The sequence below is a fragment of the Magallana gigas genome, chromosome 3 (assembly GCF_963853765.1).
Source record: "Magallana gigas chromosome 3, xbMagGiga1.1, whole genome shotgun sequence".
NCBI lineage: Eukaryota > Metazoa > Mollusca > Bivalvia > Ostreida > Ostreidae > Magallana > Magallana gigas.
In genome coordinates, this window is record NC_088855.1 from 1,866,833 (window position 1) to 1,887,422 (window position 20,590).

The window sequence follows — 20,590 nt, forward strand, 5'->3', positions numbered from 1 at the left end:
GAGAATACAAGCACCATCAGACAACGAACCAACTTACGTGAACAGGAAAGGATTGCACTCCATAAATGTGCAAGCAATCTGCTCTCATGACGATGTGTTAATTTGAGTGTACACTGCATGTAATTTATATTAATTTTGTCATAAATAAATCTTATTTAACGACAATTAAAGACAACAAGATGTATATAGAATAGTAATTTACTTTAAAATTTTAAATTTTGATTATAGTCTAGTATATATTTCCACTAATTACTGAAGCTTAATTCTGAACTGTTTTTAAGGAAACAATATTATATGGAAATAGTCAGTATATTATAATATGACTTTGTAAGATATTAGATTGTGTATTTTCTCCTTTAAGGGTTTCATTAATGTTGATGCCAACTGGCCTGGTAGTACGCATGACAGCCACATTTGTCGGGCGTCAGAAGTCAGCGCATACCTCGAAAATCATCATCGAGGAGTAGACGATGGGTATTTGCTAGGTGACAGCGGGTATGCTTGTTCCAGATTTCTGTTAACACCGTATCTTCATCCACCGAACGCCTCTTAGGAGGGCTATGACTCGGCCCATTGTCGCACGCGCAACACCATCGAAAGGGTGTTTGGTTGGTGGAAACGAAGATTTCTTGTGTTGCATAGTGAGGTTAGAATGAAGCCCGCGAAAGTCTGTAGAATCATTGGCGCTTGTGCAATTCTACACAACATTGCACTGAGTTTAAAGGAAGAGATGGAGGATGGTAATCCTCAACAGGATAATGCCGCTTGGCAATTAAATTATCAAGGACCGGAGGATGGCATGGCAGTCAGGAACTTCATAACAAGAACATATTTCTAACGTAACAAATAAAAATAAAAACCTACAAACAATTACATTTTAACACATGACCTGTGTACTTATTTAATTCATAATTTTTTTACTCATCAGATAAAGCTTGCATTGCAAGCGAGGCATTTTCATTTTGCGCAAGATTTTGTTTTAAGAGCTCAATTTCATGGGTCAACTTGGCATTCCGCAGCCTCAAGTTTTCAGTTTCAAGTTCTGACCGCTCAATGTCCTTCTGAATCTTCGCATACTTGATTCCGAAGTGTCTCTTTTCACAACGTAAAACCTTAAATAAATGAAATCAATATTAAACATGCTTAGAACATGCCGGTATTTATCTGTGTAGGAAACTATTCTGATATTCTTTGAACCCACGAACAAAATTGTTGATTCCTTTAATATTTTATGCAAGAATTTGATTTATTTTGTTACCTCATACTGCATTCTTTGCAATTCATCAATTGAAATTTTCTTTCGTTTCTTGGGTCGAGAATCCGATACTGAGGGCTCCGATAAAACCCCTACAGAAAGAAATTTATAAAATTATAATAATAGAGTAATGCTACAACTTTAAGAGTAAGAAAAAAAACTGTTCATAATATAATCAGACAGTACCCTTAATATTATACAAAATATAAAATAGTTTATTTAACTGTTTAAACTTTTTTAAGTTTAGTGTACGACACTGTAAGTGATTAATTTTCAAACACAGTTACCGATTGATAAAAGTATTGATAAATAAATTGATAAAACTGATAAAAGATTTTGCAGGCACCTATCATCGGGGAGGGGGAGGGGCGCTACATTTTTGCGCAGCAAAGATTTTTCTTATATTTTTATACAAAAAAACTGAATTAACATGGAGTTGCCCCCCCCCCCTTTTTTTTATGGGACCATGTAAAATATTGAAATGATAATAAGGAAATACCCAGCGAAATTGTGTTCCCCCCCCCTTCCACGGATATGGGTTTTCAGGATTTTGTAAAGTAATCTTTTTCCCTTTTTTGTTTGCTTTTCAAGATTTTTTGGATTAGTTCCCCGCCCCCCCCCCCTTTCAAAAACGATGATACGTGTGTTTTTACTTTAAATGAAGGCTGAAAAAAAAATAATCCATAATGTATAAAATATAGAAACAACCTATTTTGCACCCCAATAGTGACGTCATTTTCTTAAATGAAGTAGGGGGGCTAACCAAGATGGTTTTAATGAATGGTGCGTGATGTGAGTATCAACTTTTGTATGTAAAAGAAACGTAATGTATGTATAGAAAGTATTATAGTTTTTATGTGATTTAATGAAGGATATGTTGGATTGACATTTGTGAAATCCAAACTTTAAATAACAAGTCATAGATTATGTTATTGCTTGTTATAACGTTAGGTGTTTTTGCACAGAAAAGTGAATATGGACACGATTATAATGATAACCTGTTTAAAATAACGAATACAATGTTTCTCTCACTTTAGGGTATAGTTTACGTGTCCAGGATTCGGTTGCACGAACGTCAGTTAAATTTAACTAGCCGTTAACTTGACGTTAACGTAACGTTAGAATTAACGGCGAGTTAAACGGGTTGCTCAAAAGTTAACAAGCTGTTAAAGCTTAGTTAAGTATCTAATTTAACTTACAGTTTTAACTCAGGTTACATAGGTACATTAAATATTTAAATAAGCATTAAAATCAAAATGGCGAACTTGTTGTTGTTTGGTAATTTGTTTGCTGGAAGAAAAGAGAGAGTATACAGGCAGAGAATATAGATGAACGATTTAAGTGACGATCAAATCCGATCCAGGTTTCGTTTCAAACGAGAATCAATTCTGTTTATCGCAAACCTGCTGGGTGATGACCTACAAAGGGCTACTAAAAGAAGCCAGTCAATTGCCGTGGAAACGCAGGAATGTCATACGGGTATATCTATTTTATTTTATTTTTATTTCATGGATAGGCTAAGTAATCATAAAACGTTACATGTTTACGAAATACCCCCTCCCCCTCTCTCTTTCTCTCATTTAATCAAAAAAGTACAAACTGTATGTCTTAAAAATTGTTTTAGAGAGCTACAAGTAATGCAATATGTGTATAATACATTTCTTCAAAACATATATATATATATAAATAGGATGTATTTGCATGTATGTATGCTATTTTTTTTTTTACTTTTTTTCACTAAACGAACGTCGAATATGACGTCATTTTTACTTTGACGTCATAAATTAAGTGCCCTTTATTTTTTCACGGGATCCTGATATTATACGTTTTCAAAACCGTATAAATATAAGGTAGAAATTTATACAATTTACCTGATAGATAGAGGGTGTTTATTTTTATTACTAGAAAAATACATATAACGCCTGTGCATTTTTACTATAAATTTTTTGTAATATTCTGAAATCTCCTGGAAAAAAAGTTGTAGAAAATATTGATATAAAAACGTGATAAGTAATATTTATGTACATGTGTTATGCCGATCATTAAAAATCAAAATAATGAAGTATGAACGGGAAATGATAGTCATTATATTATAATATGACTTTGTAAGATATTAGATTCTGTATTTTCTCCTTTAGGGAAATTCATTAATGTTGATGCCCTGTGGCGGTGTGTTCCCGTTTTGCACACATTTGATAATTGGGTATAGAACAATAGGTGTGATTTGTGTTGTGATAGCAATTATAGTCTGCTTTCAGTCAAAGATTTTACCTGGATTTTTACCTGTGTTCTATCAGCGCCTTTACGATGAAACAAAGGAATATAGATATTTTGTTGTGTTTCAGGTATAATAACAAATAACTATTACCATTTTTTCATTTGATAAAATAAAGATATTGATATGTTTAGTCTTAAATTTCTACTCACTGATCATCTTCACAATGTCAATACGATGTGAAGATGATGTGGTACACCGTGTCTCTTTTTACATCTTGGTTGCAAAATATGTAAAACGCATGTTTATAATTAGTTGATTGGTATCAACAAAAAAATATTATGAAAGGAAACAGATCTTTCTCACAAAATATTTCAATCTTTGAAGTAGCGGCTTTGACAGTAGTTTTTATGACATCACCACTTTAGTATATATTGCGGATCACTTTCTGATGCTGAATACATGAAGGACAAAAATTTCCGGCAAAAATAATAATTTTGATATTGATTCGATAAGTTCTTATGACGTCACCGCTTTAGTATATATTGTGGGTCACTTTTATGGTTTTATCCAAATCGGAGCACAAAAATTCCGACAAAAATAATAATTTTAATATTGATTCGATATTCTTCAATCTGAGGAAGGTTGAACATGCATGAATAAGGTCTACATTTGATAGGTTTTCTGAAAACATCTTTACAGTTTTTGAAGCATATAAAATTGCCTATTTATTATCATATCATTATACAGTTTGTCTATTGTCTTCGAATATTCAAGCCACAGCATAAATGAAAAATATTTAGCAGCGTTTTCACTAGACAAACTTCCTCAATTTATGTCAGCAATAATTGAATATTAAAATATATTTTCTCTTCAAACTTGTAACATGTACATGTACTTCCTATACACAGAGTAAAACAAAAGCATTACATATCCAACATTTTTGCAATAACCTTTCTTGTTTAAATAAATTAATGAAATTGTTCATGACCAGATTGATGTTTGAAATTAAATTCAAGAACATGCGCTTTTATGCTATTCATATTGTAACATAAAATAGATGTAAATATCAATTGGGAGTACATATGTTTTACTTATTTCATTGTCAATAGCCCTCACAGGAACTGTGATATAGACTATAGCAATTAAGCAATTATCTTACCTGGTCACATTCCCGTTTTGCACACATTTATTCGATACCTATTTTTCAAATGTGTGCAAAACGGGAACAATGCCGACTAGAAAACGCAGACTCAGCACCTCGGTTATTTGTATGTATATGCGAAGTTAAAGAAATTTAACATACTCGAAATACCTGAGACAGCGACTAAGTAAAGAAACTGTAAGACTAATTTTTGTAAGTGATTTAAGATAATTCGTAAAAACAATCAAATTTTGCGATCAACATCTTGAGTATGTGACAAGGTTGATCAGGTTTTCATGGTTTAATGTCTTATGACTAAAGATATTAAAATTTTCCCTATGAATGCAGTTATGGCGGAATTGCCAGTAACTAATTTGCAACCCATGAAATCCTCGTCTTGGGTGGGAAGCCCCTGGTTTTATGTGTGTTTAACTTTGGCAGTAACAATAACGATAGGACTTTGTATTAAGAAACGTAAAACTATTAAAAAGTGGGGTGGTATATGCTGTAGTGGTTGCTGGACAGGTTGTCGAAAAAGGGGTAGTGACGGAGATAAGAAAGGTTCTTCCAAAGACACTGTATTTTGTTGTGAGAATCCAGAGAAAAGGACCTCTAGCGACATTATTGAACTTGAACCAATCCCGAAAGTCACTAGGATCCAAGAGAAACCCCGACGAAGCGGAAGAATCGCAACTCGCAAATTGACCAGTAACACGGGGACAATTTCGACTAAACTAGCACAACAATTTCTTGGAGAGGAGGAAAATGAAGACTATCCATGGACCAAATACTATCGACCGGACCTAGAGCTGGCACGCAAATACCTAGAAGAGAAGGCCGCGATGTCTACGCAACAGAGGAACGCAGGAGACGCTCCGCGAAAAGTCGCCTCGCCATCCGCGCCGACCCTCTATCCACGGGTGCCGATGATGGATGAATAATTAAGATACAGCCGCGAAGAAGTTGTGTATTCCTTATGAAAGGATTGTGAAATTTAGCGAAAATTAAAAAATGTGAAATGTGTTAAAGTAGAAATTTGCGTTATCTTGTGCTAATGTAAATCTTGTATTTATTGATTCACTTTGGAGAACTTCAGGAAGAAACCGATGGACTCCGAACCTATGACGCTAATCTCACCCCTAAGGAAGAGATATTTTGTGAACTTACAAGCATGCACTGACTTTGTGTATATATGTGACATCAAGCTTAAACATACTTAGTATTACTTTGATGATGAATTACGATTATATTCAACTATGGTTATTTCATCTTGGTCATTATTATCATACTTTATTCATTGTTGTTTTCATGATTGTAATGCGATATAATCAAGCCATATGATTTTATGTACGTGTATACATCCTGGTTATAGATTTGTTTTTGGAGATGTATGATGTTCCAAGCCGGAGGTGGAAACATGTCACTTGTTACTATCTCTTAACATAGATGTTCTGACTGGTATGTCACTAGGAAGTTCGTCTCATCAAGGGTAGATCAAGGACGCTTTCCTATTCCGGGCGCCAGGCACGAGAAATCTTCCTTCGGGATATTTCTTTTGTTTGGGGGACGTATGTAAACAGATAGCCATGCTATGACATTGAATTGCTAGTATTACATAATGGTCACTATGATATGTATGTTTACTTTGGTACTGCGCACTGAATGGTGTTAATGATAATTAACAGAATGAACTCTGTGAATCTTGTAGCACTGCGCAGTATTCCTAAATGATTTTATGAAACTAGGTGAATAATACGGGCATAATAATATCTAAATTGAGAGTTTAAAAACAAGTGTCATATTTGGCGATTCTGTGTCTGTAACGATAGCTCTGGTACTCTATATTGAGTCATGTATTGTGTATTCTATATATTAACCTCTGTAACCTTTTATGCCATGTATGAATGAACGTATTATGAGTAAGTGATGCCTCATACAAGGTGGGGGACTCTGAGACCCAGGACTCGGAGACTCAAATCCTGCATCCAGACTCTTTGATTGACAGTTTTGACGGTTTTGTTACTTTATTTAGAAATAAAATATTAATCTTAATTTTGAACACTAAATGTTTACTCATGATCGTCGTAAATGGGCTGAACTAGTCAAAACTGTCCATCATATGTAAAATGTTATATATACCCATGTAAAATGATGTTGAGGAGATTAAGATAGATCCCGCAGATAGATAGATAGAGAGATTTAGATAGATTCCGCTTATTGAGATAGATCATGAGACTCCTGATTTGGGCTGCTATTAGCTGATGTAATTGTAACTATACGATCACGCTTAATAAAACCGCTTGAGAAAGAAATACTGGACTTGTCATCACTAAGTTTGAGCTGGCCCTCAATTGGATCCGTAGGACAGAAGGCTTACAATATAAAAAAAAGGCTCATCAAGAAACTGTTTATCAAAATAGCTGAGAATGCAATTAGTTCTTTTTTAAATATATCACATTAAGCTAAACAAGGTTAAAACAATCATTTATTGTATATAAAACTATCAACTATTTTCACTAAACCATGAAATTTTTTTTCAAAGTGCGTTCATATCGACGATATCAACGCACATTGAAAAAAATATATATTTTTTCAAAGTGCGTTGACTTGGTCCCAAAATCAACGCACTTTGAAATTTTTTTTCAAACTGCGTAATTTTACAAAGTGCGTTGTTACAATGCCCACTGGCCTGGTAGTACGCATGACAGCCACATTTTTCGGGCGTCAGAAGTCAGCGCATACCTCGAAAATCATCATCGAGGAGTAGACGATGGGTATTTGCTAGGTGACAGCGGGTATGCTTGTTCCAGATTTCTGTTAACACCGTATCTTCATCCATCGAACGCCTCTTAGGAGGGCTATAACTCGGCCCATTGTCACACGCGCAACACGATCGAGAGGGTGTTTGGTTGGTGGAAACGAAGATTTCATGTGTAGCATAGTGAGGTTAGAATGAAGCCCGCGAAAGTCTGTAGAATCATTGGCGTTTGTGCAATTCTACACAACAATGCACTGAGTTTAAAGGAAGAGATGGAGGATGGTAATCCTCAACAGGATAATGCCGCTGGGCAATTAAATTATCAAGGACCGGAGGATGGCATGGCAGTCAGGAACTTCATAACAAGAACATATTTCTAATGTAACAAATAAAAATAAAAACCTACAAACAATTACATTTTAACACATGACCTGTGTACTTATTTAATTCATAATGTTTTTACTCATCAGATAAAGCTTGCAATGCAAGCAAGGCATTTTCATTTTGCGCAAGATTTTGTTTTAAGAGCTCAATTTCATGGGTCAACTTGGTATTCCGCAGCCTCAAGTTTTCAGTTTCAAGTTCTGACCGCTCAATGTCCTTCTGAATCTTCGCATTCTTTAGTCCGATGTGTCTCTTTTCACAACATAAAACCTTAAATAAATGAAATCAATATTAAACATGCTTAGAACATGCCGGTATTTATCTGTGTAGGAAACTATTCTGATATTCTTTGAATCCACGAACAAAATTGTTGATTCCTTTAATATTTTATGCAAGAATTTGATTTATTTTGTTACCTAATACTGCATTCTTTGCAATTCATCAATTGAAATTTTCTTTCGTTTCTTGTGTCGAGAATCCGATACTGAGGGTTCATTTAAAGTGCGGGCCTTGGTCCTCAACTCTGATTCCTTTTCAGCATTGTGCATAGAAGGAAGTATTACAATTTGATTGGTATTGCTATTAAATACAAAAAGAAAACAGATATATGGCGCAACACTAAACATTTTTTTTTTAAAACGTACGTATAAAATATAATATATATCAAAACATTTAAAAAATCATTTTTTCCATCAACTATAATCATTTGTATGTATTTTATATAAGGGGTTTAATTTTGTCAAATATGCACAATTCATCTTTCACAATCAATTAATGAAGAACGTTTCGATTCAATATATTTTTTCAACAAAAAATTCCAATAATGAGAAATGAAAAATAGTAAATAAAAAAATCGTGAAACACACTCGAAATTTTCGACTTCAGGAACGTCTTCAACAGCTTCGGTTTCAGTTGCCTGCGGACTTTCTTCGTATTCCACAGAGGAGGAGGTACCGGTAGCATCTAACTCAGCATCCTTTAAAACCCCTACAGAAAGAAATTTATAAAATTATAATAATAGAGTAATGCTACAACTTGAAGAGTAAGAAAAAAGCTGTTCATAATATAATCAGACATAACCCTTAATAGTATACAAAATATAAAACACTTTATTTAACTTTTTAAACTTTTTTAAGTTTAGTGTACGAGACTGTAAGTGATTAATTTTCAAACACAGTTACCAATTGATAAAATTATTGATAAATAAATTGATAAAACTGATAAAAGATTTTGCAGGCACCTAGCATCGGGGAGGGGGGGGGGCGCTACATTTTTGCGCAGCAAAGATTTTTGTTAAATTTTTATACAAAAAAAAAACTGAATTACCATGGAGTTGCCCCCTCCCCTTTTTTATGGGACCATGTAAAATATTGAAATGATAATAAGGAAATACACAGCGAAATTGAAGATAAAGGTAAACTTCCCCCCCCCCCCCCTTCCACGGATATGGGTTTTCAGGATTTTGTAAAGTAATCTTTTTCCCTTTTTTGTTTGCTTTTCAAGATTTTTTGGATTAGTCCCCCGTCCCCCCCCCCCCCCCCACTTTCAAAAACGATGATACACGTGTTTTTACTTTAAATGAAGGCTGAAAAAAGAATAATGCATAATGTATAAAATATAGAAACAACCTATTTTGCACCCCAATAGTGACGTCATTTTCTTAAATGAAGTAGGGGGGCTAACACAGATGGTTTTAATGAATGGTGCGTGATGTATCAACTTTTGTATGTAAAAGAAACGTAATGTATGTTTAGAAAGTATTATAGTTTTTATGTGATTTAATGAAGGATATGTTGGATTGACATTTGTGAAATCCAAATTTAAATAACAAGTCATAGATTATGTTATTGCTTATTATAACGTTAAGTGTTTTTGCACAGAAAAGCAAATATTGACACGATAGCTTTGAATATCATTGTGGTGAAAGAAACATGTTACAGTTTATAAGTATCATCCTTGTACAAGTACTTAATATAAGGTAAGTAATGGTATATGTATTAATCACAAGTTTTAAGCTTGTCTGCATTCGGGGAATCCCCTATAATTTCAATCATCAATGTGTACCCATAATTGACGTCATCAATTTGTGAGGTGTTTGTCAGACGACAATGTAAACAAACCATACAATCTCAGTCATCGGTGAAATTTTCCAGTAAAATTGATAATTGTTTTATTTCAAGGATTTGCATTAATTTATTGATTTATCGGCCAAAAACCCACATTGTGTCATACCTGTTGTGACTGGCACTGAGAACTCGTAGCCCCCAACACTGCCGCTGAAATTAGGTCGATCTTTCATCATATCGATGATTTTCTCTTCAGCCGCGGCTGGGGGCTTTAGTGGAGGGCCTCTGCCAGTGAGTTTAGCCTGTTTCCGTGCAGCGCTGAAACTTTTCTTGGCACTTTGCTGCAAGTTACCCCACTTGAACTTTACCTGGTCAACCGTGCGCCGCTGAATACCCACTGCATTTATTATTTCGGTCACCTCTGCCCATTTTGCATTCTTCCGCGAATTAGTAATCAAATTGCTTAGCTTTGCCTTCAAAACATCTTCATTTTTCTCAAAAAATTCAGTCAAAATACTGATTTCTGACAGTGACCAATTACTGCTTCTTTCTCGCTTAGTCGCCATTGTCACTGTCAGACGGTATGGTAAACGCGCGTGCAGACGGCTTTAACGATGAGTTAACTAAGTTCGCTCTGTTAAATCCTAGTTAGCTAATAGACACTTAACAATATTTCGAGCAACCCAAAATTAACTCCTAGTTATGTAACTTGCCATTAACAAATTAACAGCTAGTTACGGTTTTAACTAAGAGTTAATTTAACTGACGTGCAACCGAATCCTGTTTTCCAAAGTGTGTCTTCTCTGCAGGCAATGTCACGATTTAAGCAACAGGAACTTCGTTTGTTGATGTTTTCTCTATTCCTTTCACATTCATTATGTTAAAGCGGTTTGCAATGATTCCTCTTAAATTAATTTAAGATTATACGGATGTTGACGCGTTTAACGACTAAGTTAAAATCAGACAACAATTGTCCGACTGGTATTTAGAAACGAATTTGCACGAAGATATCACAAAGACGTATTGAATACTTATAATAGTCGCCTTAGTTTGTATGTTTGAAGACAGTAAGTGGTAGTTTAGATTACTTACCTCTAAAAATATCATAGACTATTAGTATACAGGGATTAAATGCCATTGATAGTCAACCTTATATTTTATTCAATATATGACATCCTGGAATATGTTGAAAGGAAAATAATATGCCCTGGTAAAAGTCAATAAAATAGCAACAATCAAACGTAATGATGATTTATATTAGATAAGAATCAAGCTTCGATCTTTTCTGAGGTTTTTAAATATGGACGTGAAAGAAAATTTAATTCAATTTACCAAAAGAGTTAAAAATTATTCACCTTGTACAATACAGCTTCCTTTAGAATTACAGCAATAATAGTTCCCCGTTGTTCTGTTTTCACATACATTTATCACTTTTAGACCATTCACAGTTTCTTCTCGATCATCAGGGGTCTACAAAAAATATGCTTGATAACAATCAATACATTTATAATTAAATTAAAAAACTAATCAACCATGATTACAAAGAACTTACGTTTGTCCAAGAAAAATTTCGTTATTGCAAATAAAACATACTTCTACAATGTTGATAAAAAAATTAAAACTATATGGTCCGAGTTTTTGGCTATTAAAGTATCAAAAGATTTTCGCTTCAAGCCATTTATCATAGAAAGTTAAAGACTGTCGCCTATTTATATCAGCAGAATGGTTCTCCTTTTAAAGGTAAAAATAAAGGTAAAAAAAAAATCCCCCAAAACAAAAAATAATCAAACAAACAGCAGAACTAAATTGAATCATGGGCATGTTTACAAAAAGGAATCCTTTAGTTTTGTCCCAAGAATGACTGGGTTTAGTTAACCCACATAAAATGCATCGATTGTTTCTTTTTGATTAGCTAAAACATGAAGACTTTTATTTAAAGCGATGTAAAAGTCGTCATTTATGCAATAATTTGTTGGTATAAATTAATATAGGAAATAACGTCCCCCGAACCTGTAAAATTTAAGCAATCAACGAAAATTAGCCGCAACAATTTTTGATGATACCACACTAGGTTTATAACAAATTTGTTAGAAAACAGTTGGCTTAAATGATTCTCAGCATAAACAAATATAATAGTCAGACACCAAGTTCGTCATCATGATAAGAAAAGCATTGTTATTAGTTTATATTGGACATTTCCGTTTTCGACACGCTTAAGAGGTTTTTACTGGGATTTTAAATAAAATAGGCAAGTATGTTCTATATCTGTTTTAGTTGTATGCTTGTGTTGTCATTCTATCACGAGATCTATTATTATATAATAGATATAATAGCTTATTTCTTTATTAACTGATCTTTTCAGCCTCAACTTAAAATCTATCATCTAGGACATGAGACCCACGGAGCAAATCGCTAAGAATAACACTACCATGTAAAGTCTATAGCACACAATAGTTGGTTTTTCATAGACATCAGTATATATTTTTTAAATTCTGAGTAAACGTCATCTTTAAATCTATCATCAAGGACATAAGAGCCACGAAGCACATAGTCACCTTAAGCAACTATGTTAAACCCAAACAAAAACAGAGAAACAGCCACCCAACCCCCACCACAACCCCCCACCCCCCAAAAAAAAACCAAAAAAAACCCCAAAATTTAAAGAACTGAATGCATATTTTTTCTTTATTCATATCTGATTTGTTCACTGCTTTTCTTATATAAGGTGTTCAGCAGAACAAAAGGCCAATTGGCCTTAACGGTCACATGAGTAGCATATAACTCATAACTTGTCGAGGAGTCTCATATATGCGATTTATTAATAAGGTTTCGTTCTGGAGTAGAAAAATTATAACTTTGTAATGACAACCGTCTCCCTGCCTGAAATCTCTCAAAAAGAACTATGAAATCTATAATTTTGGCGAAAATCTTAAAGATCTGGTCTACAAAATCATGAATTCAGTTGTCCTTTCTTGTGTATGGGAGTAAAGAAGATAATTGTTTAACATTATATGTATTAACACCAATACATCCATTTTGGCCCTGCCCTAGAATCAAAACCCATACTCCAGGGGTTATGCAAATTAAAATTTAAGTAGAGGACTTCCTTATCAACATAATTATAAGTCAGTTTTTCATACAGATGTGTGAGAATAGAGAAAAACATTTTTAAACATTATATGCATAAACACTATATTGCCATATTGCCAACCCCCAATGTCCTGAACCCCTGACCCAGGGGCTATGAATTTCACAATTTCGGTAGAGGAGTTAGTGAACCTCATAACCATGTATTCAGTTCTTTTTTGCCCACATGTGTGGGAGTAGAGAAGAAGAATTGCTAAGATTAAATACATTTAACTATATGGCCATATTGGCCCCACCCTAGAGCCTGAACCCCTGACCTAGGGGTCATGAATTTCAAAATTTTAGTAGAGGGCTTCATGGACATCATAACTATGCAACCAGTTTTTTCCTCACATGTGTGGGAGTAGAGAAGAATGTTTTTGAAAATTTGGCTTTTTTAAAAATCATATTTGGCCCCTTATGTGGCGCTCTGGGGGTAGTAGAGCCATACATTTCATAATTTACATTTCTCTTACCACAGAGATGCCTCACACCAAAAATGGTAACAATCAGCCTTGTAGCTTTTAAGAAGTTAAAAGTCGAAAACGGATAGCAATAGGTCACCTGATCAAAAATATATACACTAATGCTTGATATGATACAATGTAGGCTCTTAACACAGTTATAATAATCGTTAAGAAATACAAATATTCCCTTTCCATAGGTTATGTGATATGTTACTAAATACAGGGAATAATAATAAAAAAATATGCTTCAGAAACTGAATATTGTGTAAAAAATACTCTATGAAAAATGATAACTACTTCTATATTTTCCAGATTGTGTTTATACATCACTATCATATTGAATACTGCAAATTCCTTATATTACGCGAGTACTTAATTCCGCGATCCCGCTGGTTTGTACCAAATCGCGAGAATATAAAATCGCGAACGTTGAACTTTTCTCCTTATTTCTTATAGTTTTAAACTCTCAGAAAAAAATGACGAGATTTTAAAATCCGCGAAGGATGCTTCTCGGGATTTTACGCGGATATTAATTCCTCGCGTTTACCTAGGGATTTACAATACATCAATATATATTTTCAAAATCATTCAAATACAATTACATTATTCACACGATTTCACGTGAATTGAAGTACTGTTTATAAAAAAACATGGTTAAACTTAAATGAATTTTCTTTTTTCATGAAAATCATATGCGTAACATGTGGATGACTAAATGTGTTAAAAATTATATTTGTCAAGATAGCTGCTTGTTTTTTTTAATTTTTGATTATTTGTGACTCATTGTAAATGTTTAATTAAAAAGATGTTCTAAGATTGTTCCATTAAGCTCAATATTTCAATAGTGAAAAGAGTAAACAATGATTATAATGTGATATTATGTAACTTTCCATTTTCCGTTATTTTGGTAAAATATTTCATGTTTAAAAACAAAATGGCAAAATGTTTCTTTAGGAATTGAGGTCGAATTTAAATCATATTAAAACAATATGAAATGTATCTAAATTTATAAGTAAATAAACAGACAAAAAAAATTAACAAAATACAGTGATAAGAAGTGATAAACAATCTCGTATGTAGAAAAAAAACGTCCAAAGCAGTCATGTTGATATTCCGATTTAACGACGGAACTTTTAAACTCAAAATGTATCACAAGGATGAACTGAGAACAATTTACCTTCAGTACCCCATTGTCTCCTGTATAACATGTTGTTACTGCACACTTGTCCACTGTTTTGGGTTTTTCGAAACAAACATCTACAATAAAAAACAGTCTTTATAACAACAATTCTACAATGATATTATTTAAATTAAATTTACATTTTTTAGTTTTTCTAGAAAACTAGTCACTTCTTACTACTTTTAGGCATGAAAACAATTAAACTCTCTAACTTAGAAATTTTGCATTACAATATATGTAACAACAAACGAGTTCAAATTATGCATGTAGTTATTTCAATCTTTTAAAAGTTAATATCGCTAAAGATTAATACTTACCATCTAGCTTGGTGTATTTTAAAATTGATAATATAAGAAATTGCGTCACTTATATGAGTTCATCTTTCATTTAAACTATTCTATTTTTGTGTTTGAGTTCTACAATAATGTTTTGATAGAAAACTATCAATTGATTTTCATATTAATTTTCGGCATATATTTAGATTTGAAAACATACCCCTGAAGAAACTTCTTAAATTACCTTGAACTTCTAGTTCAATTCTATATTCTGTGGGTGTTCCAACATAATCAGCATAGCTGATAACTAGGGTGTACTGTTCTTGATCACTTTTCCTTAAATCTGTGAGGTATAACGTAGCAGGCTCCTCGGGATTGTGGAATATTCGATTCTGAACCTGGTGCTCTTCATTAAAATATATCTCAAGCTGTGAGGAAAAGTTAGGTTCAAACTTGGCAAAGCTTGGATCTTTGTTTACGCCCCGGACCTTGTTCCATACGTAGGTTTTCACCTCTTTGCTAGCTAACAATGCAGGTTTAAACTGCATGGTAACATTGCCAGCTATACATCCTCTGACAGCTTCCTTCTTTTGGACAAATGGTGGAAAAAGTATTCCTTTTAAAGAAATGATCCGCAATAATGATAAATTGATAGCTAGAAGCAATCAACATGATCAGTTTGATTTTAAAAAAAAATAATTAAAAGTACTGTATTTTTACATAATATAGAATACTTTGAATCTGTACACCATAATTTCATCATTATAAACCGTCAACAAATTTAATTTTGAAATAAATTTGGGGAAAGCCATTCGTGAACTCCTTGTCTAGTTTTATATTTTTAACGTAATTATTAAATGTTAATGTATCTTCTTTTTCTTCGGAATACTGAGTAGGGCTCTTCAAAGGGCATTTTATTAAGCGTATACAAAGAAAGAGTTGTATTAAAACTAGTAGACTAATTATTCTCGAACAATTAGAGGTCTTTCCACCTCATTGTGTTTTATGTTTGAAATAAGATTGCTGCATTAGAATAAAGTATTTTTTAATATGCGTTACTTTATTTAAAAAAGTGTCAAAAGATTAATTATGCAAGTGGTCCGATGTTTCTATGATTATTGATTTCAAAGTTATTAGTGTTTTTATGGATTGTTCCAAACTTTCAGGGATAATAACTGGTAGAAGTTATTGAAGTTATGGTGGGTCTTGGACCCTTTCGGTATGATAGATTGAAGGAACGTCTAATTGTACTGAATATATTAGTAAAAGTTTCAAGTCTCTATCTCTAACAGTTAGTGAGGAGTAGCGATAACAAGCATTTTTACAATAGGAGCAATAACTCTATAATTGTTTCATGGTAGGGGTTTAAGGGTTATATTTTGAAATGTCTTATGATGTCCTACTACATCCATGAACATTTTTTTTCTACCACCCTACACAAAAGAGATCTAAAAACTCATTAATTAAGAGATTTCCAAATGACCTTGACCTTTGACCTTTATGTCATTTTGATCGGTCAAGGTAGACGCTTCCATCCCAAGTGGTCTGAAGTCTCTATGATAATTGTAAAAAAAAGTTGGAAGTGATTTTATAGAAATTTAAATACTTTCAGGGGCAATAACTACTAGAAGGGGGCCTCAGATCCTTTTGGTATGAATAGATTAAAGAACCTTAAGTGTACTGAAAAAATTGGTAAAAGTTCCAAGCTTCTATCTCTTATGGTTTCAGAGTTCAATCACATAAAGAAGAATTTGTTTCAATATCTTTTGAAATAAAAAAGTTTTCCTGTGGAAAATAGAGGAGAAAAATGATAATAAAAAACATAAGAAATACAAGAGGTCTTTCGCCTGAAAGGTAGAAAGACCTAAAAACATAAAGTAAACAAAAGGGCTTTCACCTGAAAGGTGGAAAGACCTAATAATTGAATGCGACTGAAAAACATTGAATGCCATCATAACTTGCTATTGAGGTCGCATTATAACGTAACCTTGTTTATAAATCAAGCCGTTTCTCTAGCTTCTATTATGCAACATTAATAGATCGAGGTCAGTTCATGGAGCATCTTCTTATGATTGAGGTCAGTTCATCGAGGTCAACTGCATTACTGAATGAATCTTTCGACCGAAATTCTTACGCGTGAGACAAAATGTTTATTCTTGAATTAACAGGTCGAACTGAATTTTATGTATGTTTGCATCTCTTAAGGTAAATGAATTGAAATAAAACTGAATAAAATGTTATATAAATACTAAACCAAACTTCAAAATTTTATAAGAACTACTTTTGCAAGCGGAATGTGTGCGCACGTGGAAGCATTTGCCGGATGCCTCATATGGACACAACAGTGATCGGCCGAAGCCGATCACAAAAATTAGGAGACGAGCTGAAAAAAAAGGTATAGTTATGATATCAAAAACAAGATGCACATATTATTCTTACACTTTTGAAATATAGATAAATGAAATAGATATGAATGTAAAGTAAAAGTGTACTATTCAGAGAGAAGATGAGTCATTGCGCCAACAGCGCAATATGTGTTAACAACTATTCATGCAAATGGACATATATCAACGTACTGACAAATCATGACCTGAGACATACATAAGCATCCTAAGATCAAGAAAGTATTGTTGATAAACATTAAATTTGTTACTACTTAATTGTTTATCAAGGGTTGTCCAAACAACTGGTAAGAATATTTTCAGATAAAATTGTTTGTATTAGATATCAGACTTCAAAATATACTTTGTATAACCAGAAGACCTACTTTTCACGGAAGTTTTTACTTATCGAGGTGATAAAAACAGTTACACTGGCGTTAAAATATCAGATGGTAGGAAGAAAAATTAGCACATAATAACAATCCAAAATAGAGAGCTTATTATTAAGAAAAATAGTAGTGAAATACCAAAAACAAATCATCAAATTTGAAGAAAAAAAATATTTGAAGTATATTTCAACAGATAATGCAACGCAGACGCTGCAAAAATTTTAATCGCAGTTATTACGCGGATAAATATGCCAGTGCATGTATGCACCCGCTTAAGAAGCAGTTTCGCAAAAAATGCATATACATGTACATCAAATGATAGACCATTGCCTAGATAGTATCTGATCGCCTTTACATTTGATGCACCGCACCTGACAGATAAGCTATTTATCTCTAATAGATAAATTCCTAATAACAAAAATCCATAGTTAAAACAATTGTATGATACAATTTACAGAATTTCCTGCAAGATTTAATTAATTCTTTCATGATATTGAAAATTACGATATGATTTTTAAAATCTAACTGAATTTTTCAATGGGATTGCTAATTTTTCAATGGTAAATATGTTACCTGTAAGGTTTGATACATCAATTACAAAAGTGCTTGTATACTCTCTAGGTAAAGATCTATCATTTGGTATTTATGGATTTTTACGATACTGCATTTTAAACAGTGCAAAAATGCCGTTTGACACTGGCATTATACGAACCGATATAGTGTTTTATACTTGCTAATTAAAATTAAGACAACTACCCCTTCACCAAAACATTCAAGCCATAGAAGAATGAGCAAATAAATTAACAAATTTATACAGATTCGTACACAATCATTTCAGAAAGTATAGAGTGAACTTAATTACCCATTGGTTCTAGGAAGTCTTGAACAAGACAGGTTCCTGCCGTATTACAGCATGAGTAGTTGCCTGAAGTATTGTCATCACACACATTCACTTGTTTATATCCATTCACTGCCAGCTCTGTGCTATCAGGGGTCTAATTGAGAACACAAAAACAACCAGGTGTAACTAATACTTAAAGTTCATTTCTTTGTCATAAAAACTGAATTCAATAAAATATAAATTGTACCAGACCAACCTAAATATTTGTACTTATTACATAGAACAAGTACATTTTCTAGAGACTGAGGTAGAACTAGTGTAGATAAAAATCATAATCGATTAATCGGTAGAATCAATTGTCTCTTACCAACTGGTGATTGGCCAATAATAGAATAAAAATAAATTGGGGTACTACATTTTATGGTTTAATTTAAAAGATATACCAACTATTTGTTCTTCATTTTTAAATATTACCGGTATAAGGCGTATAACGTATTTGTATCAATTAAAAGATTGCATATCGTTTGAGATTGAAAATAAAAACCCAGTTTGCAACAGTATTTATTTTGTTAAATACAAAATGATAAATAAAAAATTGTTGCCTGAAGCAATTTTTACCCATTCATTACCTGTTCTTTGCTATCATGGGTCAGCAATTTTGTTTTGCATTTACAATGATCATGAATTTTTGTTCATACTTTAAGATGCACCTGATGATATATCAGCTCATTTCTGTTTAAATTTTCTCAAGGGTCAAAGAGTCCATTACCTACTAAATATCCACATTATGAGAGTCCTATTTTAAAATGACCAAATTTTCCCAAACAAAAAATTATCAAAGGGTTCTATTGGATATAAACATGCGTGGTCCAGGGTTTCATACTCCTATCTGGATTTATGCGTTTGGAGTTCATATGGTGTGGTCTTATTCTAACCATGATTTAGTTGTTTCACTGTTAAGTCTGATCAATAAATACTAGTGAGTTCTACCATTCAATCAGTTAAACATAGTGGTTTTAATGTGTGCTTTATTTTCTTATCACTTGATCAATTCATATTATGAGGCAGAATTACAAAGATGAGTTTTTCCTGCATGATTTCCCGTTGATTTGTTAGATTCTTGGTAAATATAGCGACTATGTGAAGATAACAGATTGTACAAGTCAAATAGACGTTAAATTTATATTTTAGGATTGGAATTTTCATTTGTTTACGTCCCAAAACTTAGTTAAACTAGTTCATGGCAGAGTAGCAGGGTTTTGAAAATTATGTTTTCATATAGAAAAAAATACATAAATAGTTAGGTGCATGTGTACGAAATTTGAACTTTTTGACAAAAAATTTAGACATTTTAACCACAAAGTGAGGAAAAATAAAATTGAAACGCTACAATCACTTTTGTAAAACTTAAGGGCACGTAATCAGGCTATGACTTTACGTTAATAGTGTCCATCAGTACACTATTTGGTGGTCGTCACCCTTCTCCATTAAGACTTTTTTACAACATGTAAATGAGAAAAATCATAAAAAATATCAAGAGATATTTTAAAACTTTAGTAAGTATACCTTTTATATCACATTCGTCTTTAAAACATAGAACACATATGGATAATTATTTATCAAAGGTTCTAATACCTATCACAAGGATGAAGTGAGAACAATTTACCTTCAGTACCCCATTTTCTCCTGTGTAACAAGTTGATACTGCACACTTGCCAACTTCTTTGGGTTTTTCAAAACAAACATCTACAATAAAAACTACATGTATACTGCATACAGGTTAATGTTTATATTAAGAGATTATACATATGTAGAATATCATAAATAGCAATTTAGTGATGTCTATAAACGTATCAGCATGAAAATAGTATAAAACAATTCTATGTAAAATGATTTATAATTTATTTTAAACACAACAACAAAACATGCACAGTTAAAGACATATTATAGGTTATAAAAGCTGAACACGACTAACAAATAAATAGCCATATGTCATTGTGTAGGTTTGTATTTGTTTTATCCATCGAGTTAAACTACATGTAGTGTATCTATTTGCGATGATTACCAAACGAATACATATACATGGATTTTAACGAGTTAGATAAAGAA

General features: G+C 32.9%; 1 protein-coding gene across 3 annotated transcripts in view; it reads right to left on the reverse strand.

The window, feature by feature from the left end:
- Positions 1-248: 248 nt before the first annotated feature.
- LOC105338195 (uncharacterized) overlaps positions 249-20,590 on the reverse strand; it is a 410,054-nt gene continuing 389,712 nt past the window's right edge. The window contains exons 15-22 of one of the 3 annotated variants that reach the window (XM_066078018.1): positions 20,148-20,227; positions 18,503-18,635; positions 15,115-15,486; positions 14,593-14,672; positions 11,178-11,292; positions 8,623-8,743; positions 8,173-8,335; positions 7,264-8,026 (exon numbers count right to left, since the gene is read on the reverse strand). In XM_066078018.1, the coding sequence (XP_065934090.1) occupies positions 8,173-8,335; positions 8,623-8,743; positions 11,178-11,292; positions 14,593-14,672; positions 15,115-15,486; positions 18,503-18,635; positions 20,148-20,227 (1,064 nt within the window). In that variant the 3' untranslated portion in view covers positions 7,264-8,026. Of the gene's footprint in view, positions 1,113-1,258; positions 1,348-7,263; positions 8,027-8,172; positions 8,336-8,622; positions 8,744-10,914; positions 11,030-11,177; positions 11,293-14,592; positions 14,673-15,114; positions 15,487-18,502; positions 18,636-20,147; positions 20,228-20,590 lie in introns of those variants that run through there. The other 2 variants (XM_066078019.1, XR_010711669.1) reach the window with 2 other exon arrangements.